The sequence below is a fragment of the Takifugu rubripes genome, chromosome 14 (genome assembly GCF_901000725.2).
Source record: "Takifugu rubripes chromosome 14, fTakRub1.2, whole genome shotgun sequence".
NCBI lineage: Eukaryota > Metazoa > Chordata > Actinopteri > Tetraodontiformes > Tetraodontidae > Takifugu > Takifugu rubripes.
In genome coordinates, this window is record NC_042298.1 from 10739295 (window position 1) to 10755387 (window position 16093).

Sequence of the window (16093 nt, forward strand, 5' to 3'; positions counted from 1 at the left end):
GGAGGAAAAGCTACCGGGTCCGTTGGCTCCCCCAGGTTGAGAGCACTGGTTCTCCAGCTGTGGGTGGATGGACACATCAGCATGTGACATGCCCGCTGTTGTCAACGCTGTGCTCAGAAGTGTGTATGTGTTTTTGTGTAAGGAGGTGTGTGTGGGGGGGCGGGCGTGCACTGGCTTAGATTGACAGCATGTGCATCTTGTGGGTCAGGACGGCAGCGTGGCGAGGATGAAGAAAAGCGCCTGGCAGCTGGACGTGTCTACACCCACATGCACAGCTGTATTTGATGCCATGGGGCGAACACACGCACGCACACACACGCACACACATCCTTGGCCACCCCTGGAAAGCATCCTCTCAACCTTTTGCAGATAAAAGGGTCGTTAAAAGGGATTCTCAGATGATTACAGGAGCTCAGTGTTGAGAAAGAAGCCATCCTCTTCTCTGTCTCAGCACGCCGACGCTCATCAATTGGCCACAAAAAGGGACGACCAAAACAATCCAGAGCCCCCGCGTACTTGTGGCGTTGCGTTTTCTTTGGCCAGTGAGTCATGGACCCTGAAGATGGAGTGAGAGTGGGGTCCTGAGAGAGAAGGACTATTTCTGCGTCGCCTGCAGCCACTGACACAGTGCGAGTGTTTACTGCTGTGCCAGGCCGCCTCTCACAGTGGGAACGGTTGAAGGATGGCAGCTGACACTATTGTGCCTGTAGCAGGAACAGCGCAGGGAGAGCTTATTTAACCATCAGGTCACCAGACTGGCTGGACACCACGAAGGAAAGATCTCCATGACCAGCTATAATCTCTTTGTTAACTTGACAGGCTGTACCAGAGGTTGGCTTTAAATGGCTTACTTTAAACATTTAAGGTTTTTATTTTATCGATAGATAGATAGATAGATAGATAGATAGATAGATAGATAGATAGATAGATAGATAGATAGATAGATAGATAGATAGATAGATAGATAGATAGATAGATAGATATTGCATTTCAAGATAGTGTGGACTTAATTTAGGATTCAAATAAAGATAAAAATTGGAGGAAAGTACTATTAAGGAGTTCAGATCGTAGCAGTACGCGCCTGCGTCCACACGGTGGCAGTAGTGACACGTGTTCCCAGTAGAGCTGCAGTCTCTGCATTTCCAGTCTAATCCAAAACTGGATAGCAGTTCCGCACTGGTCTCTCTGTCCTTCACCCCAGAACAACATATAGATCAAAATAAAAGAGCCATGATTTGAAATGAAAATCGTCCGCTCCCAGTGAGTAATGATAGATAGTAACGAAAGGACTTAATTTGCATGTGAGCTGATGGATGCAGCTGATGGATGCAGCCACCGGTGCAGCGTTGCTAAGAGAAATGCTTTGAGCTGCACTAACCTGGTGCATGCTCAGGATCCAAGCCTTTCGCAGAGCAGCAGATCTTGTTTCCTCTGTGGGCTTAAACAGCGATAAAGAAGTGCCAGATGTTTTTCTTCGATGCGAACAGCTGACCAAGGCTTCACATTGAATTATAGTCCCTAATCTTAAAGGAAGGATTTCACTACCATAGGCCTTTACTGTACTTTCTACAGATGTATGGGTGTTAAATGTCAAAATGCTTTTGGTTTTTAATTCTAAAAAGGTAAAAATATCCTTCGATTATGATATTAAGACCCTCAGGGGTTGCATGCATGTATCTGTAGCTTCAGAGGGTCCCCACAATGATGCTCTGAGGCCTCTGGGGATTTGCCCTTCAGATCCAGACCCTTGGACGGACTGTTTCACCACCACGGTCCATCTCTGGTGCCATCATCCTCCATAATTTTTTAAACGCAGAGACATCTGTACTTTAAAGTTTGACTTTCATGCTGGCTATTAGACTTTTCCCTGTCCCAACAGGCACCCGGAGCTCCAAGGGAGCCAGCTGTAATATCTGTATCAGCCTCTCCAGTCAGGGTGAACCATCCCATTCAGAGCGGCTCTCAGGGCTTCCACGGCAATTTACTCTCACGACTTCACAAAAGAGTCCTCGGAGTCCACAGAGACCTCGCCAGATCGACAACTAACAGCATCTTAGGGAGGAGAAGGAAAAACCCGCTTTGCACCGTTTCCCAGCAGCAACAGCTTGCAGAATGCATCTGTTTTAATGAAGACTCGACCGATGTGGGGAGCAAATATTGAGAAATGAATTATATAAACACGGATTTTATGAACTTTTCAGAGACGCCTCGGAGGCGTTGCGGTGTACTTGTCAGTTTATCTGAAATATGTTTGCAATTATTCCATTTGTTACCTTCTGCCACTTTTTTATTTATTTATTTTTTAAATCTGACATGTAGCTTTGGGCTATTGACATTATTGATTTAAAAATAACAATTTGGTTGTACCCTAAACTGCATTCAGGAGCACATCCATAAAACATTTATGTCAAGTGATGCTTCGCCCTTTTTTTTACAGCTAAATTCCCCCAACTGCCAACATTTTATTGATAGCTCTGACATTATTATCACGCCGAGCCAACATGAGTCAACGCCAGCTAAGGTACAGCAATATCTAAGCTTATCAAACAAACCTTTTCTCATCAACTTTTGATAGAAACGAATCTACTAATGAGCTCAGGGTCTAATGGAGAATAAAGGAATGTCTTCTGCATTTAGGCTGCATGAATCAGCCTACACAAACACCCCAAGGTGTTCAGTCTTTATTTTAGAAAAAAAAAGAAAAGAATTCATCTTCTTTCATATGATGGGACGGCTCGCATTACTCATACAATGAAACATTAATTAGGGAGAAAATGAAGAGGCAGAAACATGCAAGGTTTCAATGCGGAGCATGACAACAAGAGCCCTGCGTTTCTCTGTTTAAGTTCTGAATATCGCGCATAGCTGGAATACTCATGGGCATTTAAGCACCTTGTTATTCCGGCGATGGAACATCAATTACAAGATCTGATTTCACTTGCTTATCCTCCCTGGCTGCGGATGAGTTATTTCAGCTCGGCAGATTGAGACGCGCCGATGCAGATTTAAATCACATCGGCGAGGAAAGTGTTTGAACAGCGGCGCTTTTGAGGGGCCGCGGCAACAACAGGGGGAAGAGCTGAGGGCGGCGCCATGGTAACAGCATCACAAAAGACAGCCGAGGGTTTGATTAACAGATGAAAGCAAATGCAATAATCCTCAATCGTTTCTTCTAAGACTCAAATTCGAACGAGCATATAAGCGATGGGTGACATAAAATACTTCCGGGTCGAGGGTAATACTTCCGGGTCACAACACGAGCGGTTGACTTCCCCGCGTCCACGAATAAAGTTTTAAATGTAATTAAATGAACGAAGTCGTTCTATTTTGTTTGATTTACACGGTTCATTGACAGTTCAACAAATGTCAAAATCCCATCCATGACACCTTTGAAATCACCCAAGTTCAGGATCAATTAATTGCTCACCCCCAGTGAAACATAAAAAAAATTAAAATAAACTGGAACAAAACATTTTTTTTATTGATGAAACTACTGTGATTGCACCAAAAGATCAGTGCACTGTGCACATATCCATACATTTCATGCATTACAGTATTCGTACAACAAGTATTTAGAAAGCATTAAAAATACTTTTTAGCCTTTGGTAACGTCATTGGTTCTCTCTTCTGTTTAACATAGAAGGGCCAGTAAATGAGTAGATAAGCTAAAAAGAAAAAGAAAAAAGAATGACAGCATAAATGACCAAAGGCTCAAAAAGCTATTTAAAACAAAAATCAAACCCTTTTAAATGCCACTTACTTTTACTAAATCCCACTGGGCCAACTTTCCGTTTGACTAATAAATGTTGGCAGTTAACTGCTTTGTTCTCACATCTGGTCGGAAAATATATATCAAAGCATAATTTGTGCCGATAATGACAGTTTAAATCCCAGGCAGTGCTCCTCAAACCCTGCCCAGCATACGTGCGATCCACCAGTTGCACGGCATGACAATCTGACAAATGACTCGCCCTCCTTGGTAGTAGTATGGCCAAGGGTGGAAGCCACCCAGGGGCTCGTAGTAGCGGCGGCAGTAGCGGGTGCCACGCCGACAGTCCTGGCAGCAGTAGCCGCGCTCATCCAGACGTCTGTCCAGCTCGATTCCAACCTCTCTCTGCGGAGGACAGGGAATTGGACAGGGTTACAATCATGCACGTGACAAATGCTAGTCCTCCTGAAGGCAAGGGCGCAGGATGAGGAACAGCAGGAGGTGGATGATGGGAATTGATGAGCTTGCTTTGCTTGTAGGTCAGCAGAACAAATGTAAACTCCAAACGACAGACATAAACAGCGGCCCCTGAAATGCAAAGTTGTGGCGTGCTGCATGACTGTGACAAAGAGACCAAGATAGCAAAGGGGGCTTGGTTTAAGCTGCGGGAGAATAAAACATGATATAATACCTCGACCTTGACCTTTCCATTATAGGCAGGGTGGCTGCTGGATGTGCAGCTCTCAATCCAGCCTTTGCAGCCTGTCTGCCGTTGCTATTTTCAATCAAAGCGACTCCAATGTTGGCAGTTAGCTGCATAATTACAGTCTTTCTTTCATCTCTAACCTCTTAACTCCCTCGACCGAAGCACACACTCTGTACCAAAATGGCAGCCCCTCCTCCAATAGAGCACTCAAATTAGAGCGGCCCGTGTCTTGGCGCCCTCCCCCTGACCTTGACTTTAAGTGCACGGCACATTCCTAAAGCAATTAGCAGAGTAATGATCGTCTAACAAGGCTTCTTTCATTTGCTCTTGCCTGCTGTCTGGAAATTTATGGAGGGGCCAAATGAAACCCAAACGTAAGGTAAATTGGCCAGAATTAATGGCCCTCGGATTTTTTCCCCTCCCATTGTGCTGGTTGGTTCATGCAGACTTGTAGGGGACCGAGTACCGTTGCTTTGATCCTGAGCAGCTCCGAATGGGAGAAGTGCCACTTAACCCGGCTCGCAGATGTCCTCAGCACACGTTTGACCACGTTTCAATCTCTTTTCATAAATGAATCCCCCGAGACACTCTGGCGCTGTCTCGTTAAACTGCCCAGATTGCAAACTTGATGACTTCATGGGCAGCGAAATCCGGTTGAATTCTTCAAAATGGGCCCGAGATGACTCGGCTACATTCAGTGAGCAAAAAACACTAACAGCTGCCGTGTTCTTGTTTAGGACAGGACATGCAGTGACATTAAGTTCATCCAGTTCCCTCCCACAATAAATAATACAACAACAGTCCTTAAATCAACCTCTGAGGAACTCCATACATAACAATGAGTAGAAATGATCTATAATTTTATTAGAAATGCCTCAAACATTTCATTTAACATTTGCAATTTGATAAGAAACAGTCCAGACCAGTAGCTGGTGTCCCTGCTCAGTCCCTTATTTACACAAAAGAGAGAATCACTTCCATAACGCCGACTTTTAAAGCATTCTAAATTGGTCCTTTCCATCATGGATGCAAGATAAATTGAGACCTATTCGATAGGTGGATTTGGCCATTTAGACCCCCCCCAATTTCATTAATCATATTTCTACTTTTTAAAAAAAGGTAGGTATGACGGTTTTTGCATTACAGCTGCAGTAACGGTCCTAAAGCTAAGAAGTTGAGATGCATCATTGTGTCTACATAGTTAAAACTGCTCTAATAACTCAGGATGCTCAGGCACAAAAACAACCTATAGAAACAGATTCCTGACAAATATTGCATTTTTGTGGGATTTAAAAATGAATTCTCCAAATTCCACCATAGCAGTTACTTTTCTCCTCTGAATAAAGAGAGCGGATTTAACAAAGAGAGCTGTTGCTCCGAAGAGAAAGTGGGCAACATGGCACACTTGCGAGGTGTTCCTAAACCACACAGCAAGGCTGCACCAGATGGTATCAAATGCAGCTTTGCATCATTGTTGTCTATGACGCATGCAGATATACTTTTAATGATTTCTTTCCCCCCGTCTAAGTCTCAGGTCATCAACTTCCAGGCAACTATCTGTTACGGGAACAACACGAAGGCTGTCAATGCACCAATGATAATACTATCTGCTGATCGCAGCCCAAACCGGGAACGAGCCCAATCCGGAGCTCCGGTTCGGAAAATGAGGAAAATATTTTATTCAAATGATGCCGATGCCCTGTTTATCAAAATAAACAGCCAATGGGCATCATTGTAGCTTAAAGACAATTAATCAGAGCCATTCTTTAAAAGCAGGGGTACGTATTAATCACACCGGCTTTGAGGTGCCGTCTCCGGTGGGTTGCCGTGGTGATAACAATGGTTCACCTTGGGAAATCTGAGGCAGTCACTCAAAAACAAGCAGCATTAATGAAGGGTAAAAGCCATTAACTTCGCGTTGCATCTGATTTCACCACGCATTCGGGATTCTATCTCACACACACACACACACACACACACACACACGTACGCACACAGGATATGAATGAGTTTGCAGAGTAGAAAACTGTGTCAGTCATTCAATAAGACATAATGAATCAAAGCACGACTCATCTAATCTCCACGCTCGGTGTTATTTCACAGGCGCTGATCGACGCCCTTCATGAGCACGAAGCACATGCCACATGCCTGAGTGTGTATTTAAATCTCATCAAAGCCTCAGAACTTTGATGCTGGCATCAAAACAGAAGCAATAAAATGTTTCCTTTCACGTCTTGCTTGGTATTCTGCGGGAGATTATTGGCGCATCGTGCCTGGTCCAGATGAGAGATCCTCATCTCGCTCCGTTACAATGAATTCATGTCACTGAACTGGTTGATCGCCCTGTAAAGCTCCCAGTTTAGCTCGGCGATAAGGAGCTTTAGCTTTTCATTTTCACCATCCTCCTGACCCTGGCGTTGACTCTAAGGCAAAGTTGAGCTCGGAGAGCGGCGGCGGCGGCAGGTCTGTTCAGACAGCCAGCCTGTGTCGGTTTGCTTCGGCTCACTTCACACAACCATCCTTGGTTCCTGGGTCAAGGGCGGTGGTGCCGTCCCCTTCAGCACTGTCAGATGGTTGTTATTCAGCCTGAGGTTTCCAGGGCCGCCTCTGATGCACGCTCTGACACCGCGGTGGCGGCAAAGGTCACGTTCATATATCTGCCAGCCGCCGTCACAAGGCCTTAAACGATTATCCCGCTTTTACGCGCGCGGAAATTCAGACGTGTGGAAAGTGAATTAAACGAAGGCACGTTTGGAGGTGCTTGCGTGTGACAGATGAAGGGCCGCCGCAGGGGAAAAGCAGCCGACGGGGACTGCAGGTGCGATGACTGTGTGAACGAGGTTCGGCTGGCGTTTGGAGTTCAAACTCCCAATTACAGCCCGGTGCCTGGCCTGTGCTCGGCCACAAAGGCCTTTGTTATCGGCAGACCCACAAACAGAGCCGGGCTGGGCTGCTGGGATGGATCGCGGCGGTGTGCATAACTCGGCTGATGAAGTCGAAACGTTTCAAAAGGAAGGGTTGACGTTTTCATCCGGTGGTATGTTTTAATTGCCCCTGCAACTCCAGCCACGGTACGAGGGAAGTGTGTGTGTGGGGGTGGTGGGGGGTGGTGTCTGAGGAGACGGGCAGGAGGTGTTTCTGGGACGAGGCTGATAAATGTCAGCTTAACAGGGCGCCTCATTTCCCTGCGTGTCTCCTCACCTTTTCTCAGAGCCGAGGACGGGGCCCCACTCATTATCCTCCAGTTTGGTCTTATTGGTCGTTGGGGCGGCAGATTCCACTTTAAAATGTCTTCCCTTTAGAGATAACTAAGCATACAGCAGTTTACATGCTGCACACCGAACCCGGCCGCTCGGCCTTTTAATTTATTTTGTACACTTTGATAATTAACTCATTTAATAAATAGAATTCATCCGTGCAGCAGCGTCTGACCTTGAGAGTATGCCGGTGCCATCGGGGCCGCCGGGCAGGAGTTCCTGCCTTTAAAAAGCTTGGATATTCCTCTCAATTAATGGGGAGACATTAAGGGAGTCTTCAATGAACTGTCCTTACTTAAACAGATATATAGAGCAATTGCTCTGCCCTCCGGTGCACAAAGTCAGTTTTAACATCAATTAGCCGGCGATTTATATGCAGAAAGTGCTGGAGCGGCTGGAGCCCGCTCCGCCGCCTCCCGCCATGTTTTATACTCACATAGTCGTTGACGCGGTCGTGCTCCTGGGCGTCGCGTTTGACGCGCTGACCTGTGCCCTCTGCGTCAGGCGCGTCTACGTTTCCCACATCAGCCTCTGCTTTGATACGGAAAATAGAAAATAGGTCATTTTACCTCCGGCTTAACTGAGATTTAATGCAGCCTGACCCGGAGCGAGACGTTTCAGGCAACAGGAAGAAACCTTAAGCAGGACCAGACGCCCTAACTTTGCTCCATTTTGATTTCTGCTATTTTTAAGAGAGAAAATTGTTGATTTTATATAAAGTGACACCAAGAAGGGCACATAAATTGGCCAGAACAAGGCCAAAGGCTCAGAGGGAACCTTTGTAGGGCCTGTGGGAATGTCCCCGCATCAAGAGTGCTAATAGAGGCAGCGGTGCCCCTGCCCTCACCGCTTAGAGGGGCAGGATGAATCCAGTGGACGGGCAGCTCCTGGCAAACCTCCCAGATCTTGGAATCAAAGAGGAAGGCGGAGTTAATAACGGGTTCCTCAGCAGGAACCCACACTTGGGACTCGTCCACCTTGGTGTCCACAGACTTGGCCTCTTCCAGCTGCAGGGAAGACACACATGCATGCGGCATGAATCAACGAAAAACACGGACGGCGCCAGTACCTGCGACAGTCCGGGACCCCACACGCTGCCTCCTGCATATGCACTCACCTCCCCCGAGAAGGAAGCAGCTCCAGACTCATTGTTTTATCTCTCAGCACTGACAGGGCAGCAACTTCCTTCCTCCTGCCTCCCACTATCACGACTCTCCTCTCTCTCTCTCTCTCTTACTCTCTCTCTCGCCCGCTGGCGTTCTATTATACATCATTGGAATTCACAGACAGTGATGATTTGACTTTTAAATGACTTTAGAAGTGGTCTTCATTACTCTGAGTGCGGCTGCAATATCGTTTAACGTGACAGACACAATAAAGCGTTGCCCCCCCCACCCCCTCCCCACCACCCGCCCTTGTTCTCACCCCCACTGCCAGAATGCTTGGCTTGGCATCCGGCATTATCAGTGGGTCTAATTTGTTGATACTGTAGTTCATGAGCTGTAAAGTAAACTATTATTGCCTAATGATAGGGATTACATGTCAGCACTGTCTAATAGAGACGTATGAAATGGATCTGGTAATGCTCCCTCCTAACTGTCGACATATTTATTTTCTTGCTGTATATGTAAATAAATACAAACACCCCCCCCCCCCCACACTTCGTTTCCATCCCCTTGTTAATTAGCGTCCTAGCACAGAAAAGCAGTTCACTTGACAAATGCTTTGGCAAGGTGATTTTCTCCCAGTATAAAGCTTAATTGCACATTAGTTAAGCTTGACGTAGAATCCTGGGGCTATAGAGGGAGCAAGAGTCATTTATGCTGGGGTGCCCCCCTCCCTCCCTCGCATTCACCCCAGGACGAGGGTTCCCACAACGCCTCTTGTTTGTCATTCTCTGACACGTAATGGGGAAAGACGCTTCAGTTACTTTTTTATTTCTTTGAGATTTGCCTTCTCTGATCCGTGTAGGAAGATATAACAGGAAACAATAGAAAACAACACTCTGCTAATTACCTTAAATAGTAGTAGTGAACAGTCAGGGTCCTTTTATAACCACATTCTAAGTGAGCAGTCGTCTATGTGCAGGAAATGAACCGCAGAAATGATCCCCATGTGATTCCGAACGGCCCTGACGTTCACAGCAATAATTAAACCTGATTTGACGCAAATCGAAGGGCATTTTGTTCCTGAAAACCACTCCGCAATCCATTGTTTTAACCTCCGGAAAACTAAAATAGAGTTCAATAAAACAAGCACCTGGGAATGTTGAAGTGATGATTTTCAAATCAGGCAGGCCCAGGCTGCTAGGCTAATGCTAACCTTCAAGCACGGATATTGTGCACTTGCTGTTTTCATGCAGCAGCAGAAATTAAAATGTAGCTTGAAAGAACACAGACGGGCCTCTCTAATTGGAAATCTTCACCACTGAGGCCCAGTGAGTCTTCTCTGGGAAAGTAAATGGAGGTCATGACATGAGGGCTAGCAACACGACTTGGGCTTTGCAGTTTAAAAAGCACCTTCTATAACTCTTTGCACGGGGCCTGGGGGGGGAAGTGGTAAAGGTCAGTGTTTTAGCATGGGGCACAGATTTCTAAATGCCATTTGACAAGCACAAACATGATTACGATCCTGCGGTTTCCACACATTTGGAAGGCTATTTTCCACAGTTTGCTGGTGACAAATACGCTAAGTTTATAATGAGAAATGCTTTTAGAATAGTGTTGGACCTTGGGAATGATACTAATTTGTTAAGTGTTGCTTGCTATTGGTGTGTGCACTCATTCTGCCTACAGTACACGACTTAATTATTCACTAGTTAATGAATTTACCCTCTTCTGCCACAGTATCCCAAGGGGGGAGATCACAACACAAGTGGTGCTGTGTTTGCCTCAGATCAACACATATTTTCTCAAGGTACCCAAGAGCTTTGACACACCGCACATGAAACGGGCGGGGGGTGTTAATATACGCTCTACCTGGTTATGAATTTTAGTTGGCAATTATTTTTGAGCAACTCACAGCAAGAGCGCTGGCAGTAATGTCCCGCTCAGGCTGGATTTCAAAGTGGAAATTTATTCATCTCAGTTGGCTTCGCCGGTACAAAGTAAACCTCTGCAATTTTTGTTGTCCACTGAGTTCAACCTGTGTGACCTTTGACATGCAAATTTATGCCAGTGACATTAGAGGCAAACAGCGCTGACCTTTGAAGAAAAAGACAGTCTGAGAATCTAGAATAAAGAAAATTTGTGCTCACCATAAGCTACAATCTGAGGTCCAAATATTTGTTGCTCAGCTAGCGAGTTACTATTTTTTTTACCTTTATTTTCAATTGTTTTTCAGATAAAAGTGTGGAGAAATACAATCAAAAATGTTTTGGTATTAATAAAACTAGTCAATAAGTTAATTAGTAAATTGTTGATTAACATTTCAATTATTAGCCACCCAAATCTTTGTTTTTGATGGGATGTACCATGTTCCTCTTTGCTATTAGCTATAAACAGCGCCAGCCAAACCAAAAGAACAAAAAGTTCATGCATACTCAGCTCAGCTCAGACGCTCTTGGTGAAAGAGGTGTTTTGTTGTTCGACTCAATTAGAAGCAAAAACTAAAAAAAAGAGGTTGATTAAAAAGTTTTTCTGACTTGGACAGTGGAGGCTGATACTCCCCCTTCACAGCAAGGGTTTGAGCTAAGCCAATTAGCAGAATGTGATCATTTCGGCACTCACAAAAGGATCTACCTGGATCAGGAAATGAGGCAAACTGTAAAGAAAGTGTATTCTTGTACCTCCAGTCACAATGCAGATGAATATGAGGGAAAGCAGCCGGCGCCGAGTGCTTCCAGACTGGGATGTGGTCACAGCCTCGGCTGCAGCGTTCGTCCTCGGGGGCCCTGCTTTTCTGTTTGCAGTTAATGTCTAAGTGGGAGGTTTTGGGTTTCTGGGCAAGCTTTGGTCATCCATATTAAGTAGCTGTTTAATGGAGCAGGACGCAGCCGTAGACAATGTTATGGGATGCGAGGGAGTCGGGCGGCTGTGTTTCTGTCAGACTAGGGGAACTGGATTGAAGCGTGGGGATTTCTCCTGAAACATTTCACAGAGAAGGCAAATTGAAAAAGGGAGGGGACAAATCCTGGCAAACAACTCATGTTTGTCACCTGGTTCTCCCTCACAGGGGCCGCGTTTGCTTATCAGCCTCTTGCAGTTTATCCCCACAATTTCTACCCTTGTTTTTTCCCCCCCCCTGCCCCCTTTTTCCCAGATGCACTCCGAAGCCCGCCGATCTCAGCCGTTCCCCCCAAACGCTCGCGGCCGCTTAAGCTAGGAACATTTAGTGCCGATGCAATGACGCTGCTTTTTTCAGTCGCCACAGGTGTGTGGATACTGAGTGAGGATGGATGGGTGCTGTCTGAGGACAAACTATGCTGAGGCCAGGTCAGATAACAGCCACTTTACAACTGAACTGGGCCCGGCAGGACCTTCCAGTGTCCTTGTTGCTTCACTGGCCTCACTTTGGAGCAGCAAATGAAGACAACTAGACTTTATGGTGTTGCTTTGGCAATTAATGTGGGTACATTTGGATCAAACACTCAGAAGATGGGGGGGAGACATAACAATGTTTGGTTTTTTGGGGGGGTAGCAACTCCCGCTCTGCTCATTCAAATGAACTGGCTTAGCGTGGACTTATAATTGGCTTATTCTGTGTTTTAAAATGAAGCCACGAGCGGCGAGCTTCAGATATTCGCCAGCTACTGTACTCCTTCCCAGCTACAATGTGAAATGTAAATGAGCGCACACAAGCAAGAAGAGACATTTGAAAGAGAGGGATTTTCTCTTTGAACACGCAGCCCACTCAGTGAATCGCACACTGTGACACTGAGAAATTGGGGATTTTGATTGATTGAATCTCTTCCACCGCTTCCACTGAAGTTCACATGCAACTCGAGGAGGAAAAACTACAAACTTCGAGTCGGGGCTGGTGAATTTTTCAAAGAATTCATCTCTTTAAAAATACTATTTTAATGGCTTACCTCTCCCTCTAAGACCTCTCGAGCACCCATGCTGCTTCGGGCTATTTGGATAGAGCTTTGGAGGAGATGATTAAAAATTAATATTGGCCCAAGATTGACAGCAAACACCATTTGATGTGAGCCACAAAGAGGCTGCGGGCTTGTGGGTAACTTTCTGACGGTTTCGCAGACATCACAAACCCCGGTTAATTCTTCACTGAGAGGGAGATGGGGCGAGATAGACGGGCTGAGGACTTGTGCTCGCCCCACTTTGGTTATCTGCAGTGTTCATGAAAGCCAGCACGGGACAAGGGGGTGTGACGGGCCGAGGGAGGGAGGGGGGGGGCGGCGAGGCGTACCGGCAGCACAGCATCCTCGGCAGCCGCCTCCGCCGCTGTGGGTAGGCTCCGAGTTTGGGTCCGGATGTAGCACCTCTGATGTTCGGCGAAGCGGATCCCAGTGATTCCCTTTGAAAGGAGAAAAGAAGCGAGTTTCAGAAACGATATCCCAAAAGCACCGGGGCGAGCGTTTAAAAGCCTTTTCCCTCTGAAAATCAAAGCGTCTGAAAGAAGTTAAAAACTAATGAGTCAAGAAGGAGGTGTGTTTAGAACCTCTCCCTCCACTTATTAAATGATTTAATGTTCATTTCTGGCTTTCACCACGCAGCTATCGTTTCCACGGCAAAAGAAAAAAGATAGAAAATAGCGGCGGTTTGACATGCAAGAGCAGGATTTGTTGAGAATCAGGTGTTTCACTCTTAATCAGTCGCTCTTCAGGCCGAGCGATGATCCGCCGGCTGTGGCTCCGTTCAGCCCAACACTCGCAGCCTCGACAGGCAGGGAAGATCCGCGGAAGCTCTCTCGCCACCATCCCGCGATAATCTAAGATCATCCGAAATAAGCCGGAACGTCTTTCAGCCCTTCAGACTGAATGGGACCCATTGTCTTCGGGGAGCAGCTCGTTTAGCGGGCCGTGTTGGAGCAGACCAGAACAGGGATCTGCGTCTGCCACGGGCCTAAATTTGAGTGAATGGAAGCATGAAAATGGACTTGATTTAATCTCAGTTTAATTAGAGCAACACTGGGAACGTGCAGACGTCGAGCACGATTTTGACCCCCAAGACGCGATACCAAGTGGCGCCTGTCACAATTTACTGCATGCAAATCCGTCCAGGAGCACAAAAGATGGGGGGGGGGGGGTCGATAACAATTGGGGACACAAGAGCGCATGTTTATGATGGGCTTTAGCATAAACCAGCCGCCATTTAATTTGGATCTGATGGGGAATGGGCGACGGCGCCATGAGATGCGACGGTTACCGCGGTCGGTCAGACAGAAAATGAAGACAGACGTATCAGCGCGCCGGGACGAGAAACGCAAACGCGGTGTCGATTTAATTAAAAATGCTAAGCTAGTCGATGGTGATCATAGCGTGCTTCATGTCTAATACTCACGGGCGGTGTCAACATTTCAGTACACGCGTGCTGAATTTTGGGAGGAATCTGAGGTGAGTTTGTACCGAAGCCAGAAGTGGTTTTAAATAAAATTCCATTTGGAAGTCAGCGCAATATTCCCAAAATACAAAAACACCACTTTTTTTTTTTAAACGTGTATGTCCTGCAGACACACACAAAACAAATAAATTGCTTTAGCAGACCGCAAGTCCTGAACCATAATCGATAAGCAGCTTTTGCACCTCTGCAAGCTAATTGCTAAGAAGCTAGAAGCTTCTGAGAGCTTCTGTTTGCTGGTGGCGGCTCTAATAAATGACTCCTGTGGTTTTACAGAACCCGGATGCCTGGAAGTCAGAAGAAGTGATTTAGCTTTCATGGAAAATATTCACATGCTCCGAGATGCTGTAACTCTTTTCTGTTTTCAAAAGTGAAATCGTCCGACTAACCCTAACCAACTTTAGTTCGTTGACCTCGTGTGTGGGGGGGCAACACTCAAGAAACCAATCAGGTGCCCGATATTCCTGCATGCTTCCTTTTGTTTTCCTGTCAGGAATATTCAGCTGAATTTACTTCTTTGTGAAAAACAAAGTAGCCCTGGTTGTTCTTCGCCAGGACACTTCTGAGGCTTTTCCCTCCTGTTCCCTCATCTCCTCCACAGGCCGGAGCCTTGATGGAGCCTGGTTCATCAGTGTAATAAGACAGATTTTCATGTGTAATAACACACGTTCTCTCTTTCTATGCATTAGCAAAATGTCTCCTAATACGAGTGCACAGCTTCCGATCTGTCCTGCTTTATTTATTTGTGTTTTCTTCTCGTTTAGCCTCCCCACAATAGGGTTTGGATTACCCTGATCACTCGCTTGTTCCCAAATGTTCCCATGAAGCGCTGAATAACACATGGCTCTTCTGGGAATGCACTCCCCTGAAAGGACTGGGGGTGGGGGGTGGGGTGGGGGGACACAAGTGTGTATTCTGGGATGAGGTTGATTGCAGAGGTTAACGTTTTCCAGCACTGGACTCGCTTCCCATCTGCTACATCCCAGATTCACAGGCACAAAAATGGTGCTTCAGGTCCCCCCCCCACCCCCCCAACCCCCCCACCGAGCCGAGGTGTGTGCGGCACGGCCGTGTAAAGTGGCATTTCACAGGAAATGGTGGAAAAAGAGTGTTCGCCCCCCCCGTGCAGGGGTGAGACCTCTGTCAGATAACACTGTTTTGCAGAGTCAAAAAGACAAAGGCTGGATTTGAGCAACTGTGTGAAAAGGTCACGATGTGAACGCCGCCGCCGTCTCTGGCACAACCAAAGTCTTTCTGAGAAAGGCTACTTGCGTTTTTAAAGTCGTGCACTTCCAGAATCTCCTTGCTTCCGTTCCCCATTCGGAAAGTCACGACGCGGTGACTCGGGTCGATCTCCATCACGCTGTCCGTTTCCACGCCGTCCACGACGGCTTTGTAGCGATGGTCGTACACCTGCAACGGCAGCAGAGCTGAAGTGAGTCTCGCCATCCTTCAGTTCTTTTTACCGTCAAAGTTAAACCAAATGCTGCTCCTGTCTCATTTTCTAAAATATAAACACCTACGAGGCTAACAGGCTAATTAGCCGCCACTTGTGCCGCTACATCAAAGCAGTCATCATTTGTTAAAGAAAAAAAAAATCAAAGGAATATAGAAAAATGTGTGAAACGACTTCTTGCTTAAAACAAGAAGCCTCTTTTGTGTTCATACACTGTCCCAGCACCTCGTACATCCTGCACAGAGAGACTACAGTGAGAATTACTGCTCCGAGATGCCTGATGGGAGCAGAATAAAGGCTCTTGCATCTGCAGTATATTACAATTTTGCCCTTTGCTGTTGCCACGGCAGCCATGTTTATCTGCTTCCGTGCTCCTAAAATTCCGCGGCCGGCAAATAAAACATTAAAAATGAGATTCATGCGCAGCTGAAAAGATGCTATTAATAT

At 46.4% G+C, this 16093-nt stretch overlaps 1 protein-coding gene across 2 annotated transcripts in view; it reads right to left on the minus strand.

Moving 5' to 3' along the window:
* Window positions 1-3449: 3449 nt before the first annotated feature.
* The window catches only part of tnmd (tenomodulin), a 31013-nt gene continuing 18369 nt past the window's right edge, over window positions 3450-16093 (minus strand). The window contains exons 3-7 of one of the 2 annotated variants that reach the window (XM_003970610.3): window positions 15463-15603; window positions 13040-13147; window positions 8520-8679; window positions 8109-8206; window positions 3450-4114 (exon numbers count right to left, since the gene is read on the minus strand). In XM_003970610.3, coding sequence (XP_003970659.1) covers window positions 3905-4114; window positions 8109-8206; window positions 8520-8679; window positions 13040-13147; window positions 15463-15603 — 717 coding nt within the window. In that variant the 3' untranslated portion in view covers window positions 3450-3904. The remainder of the gene's footprint in view (window positions 4115-8108; window positions 8207-8519; window positions 8680-13039; window positions 13148-15462; window positions 15604-16093) is intronic. The other variant, XM_011610874.2, reaches the window with a different exon arrangement.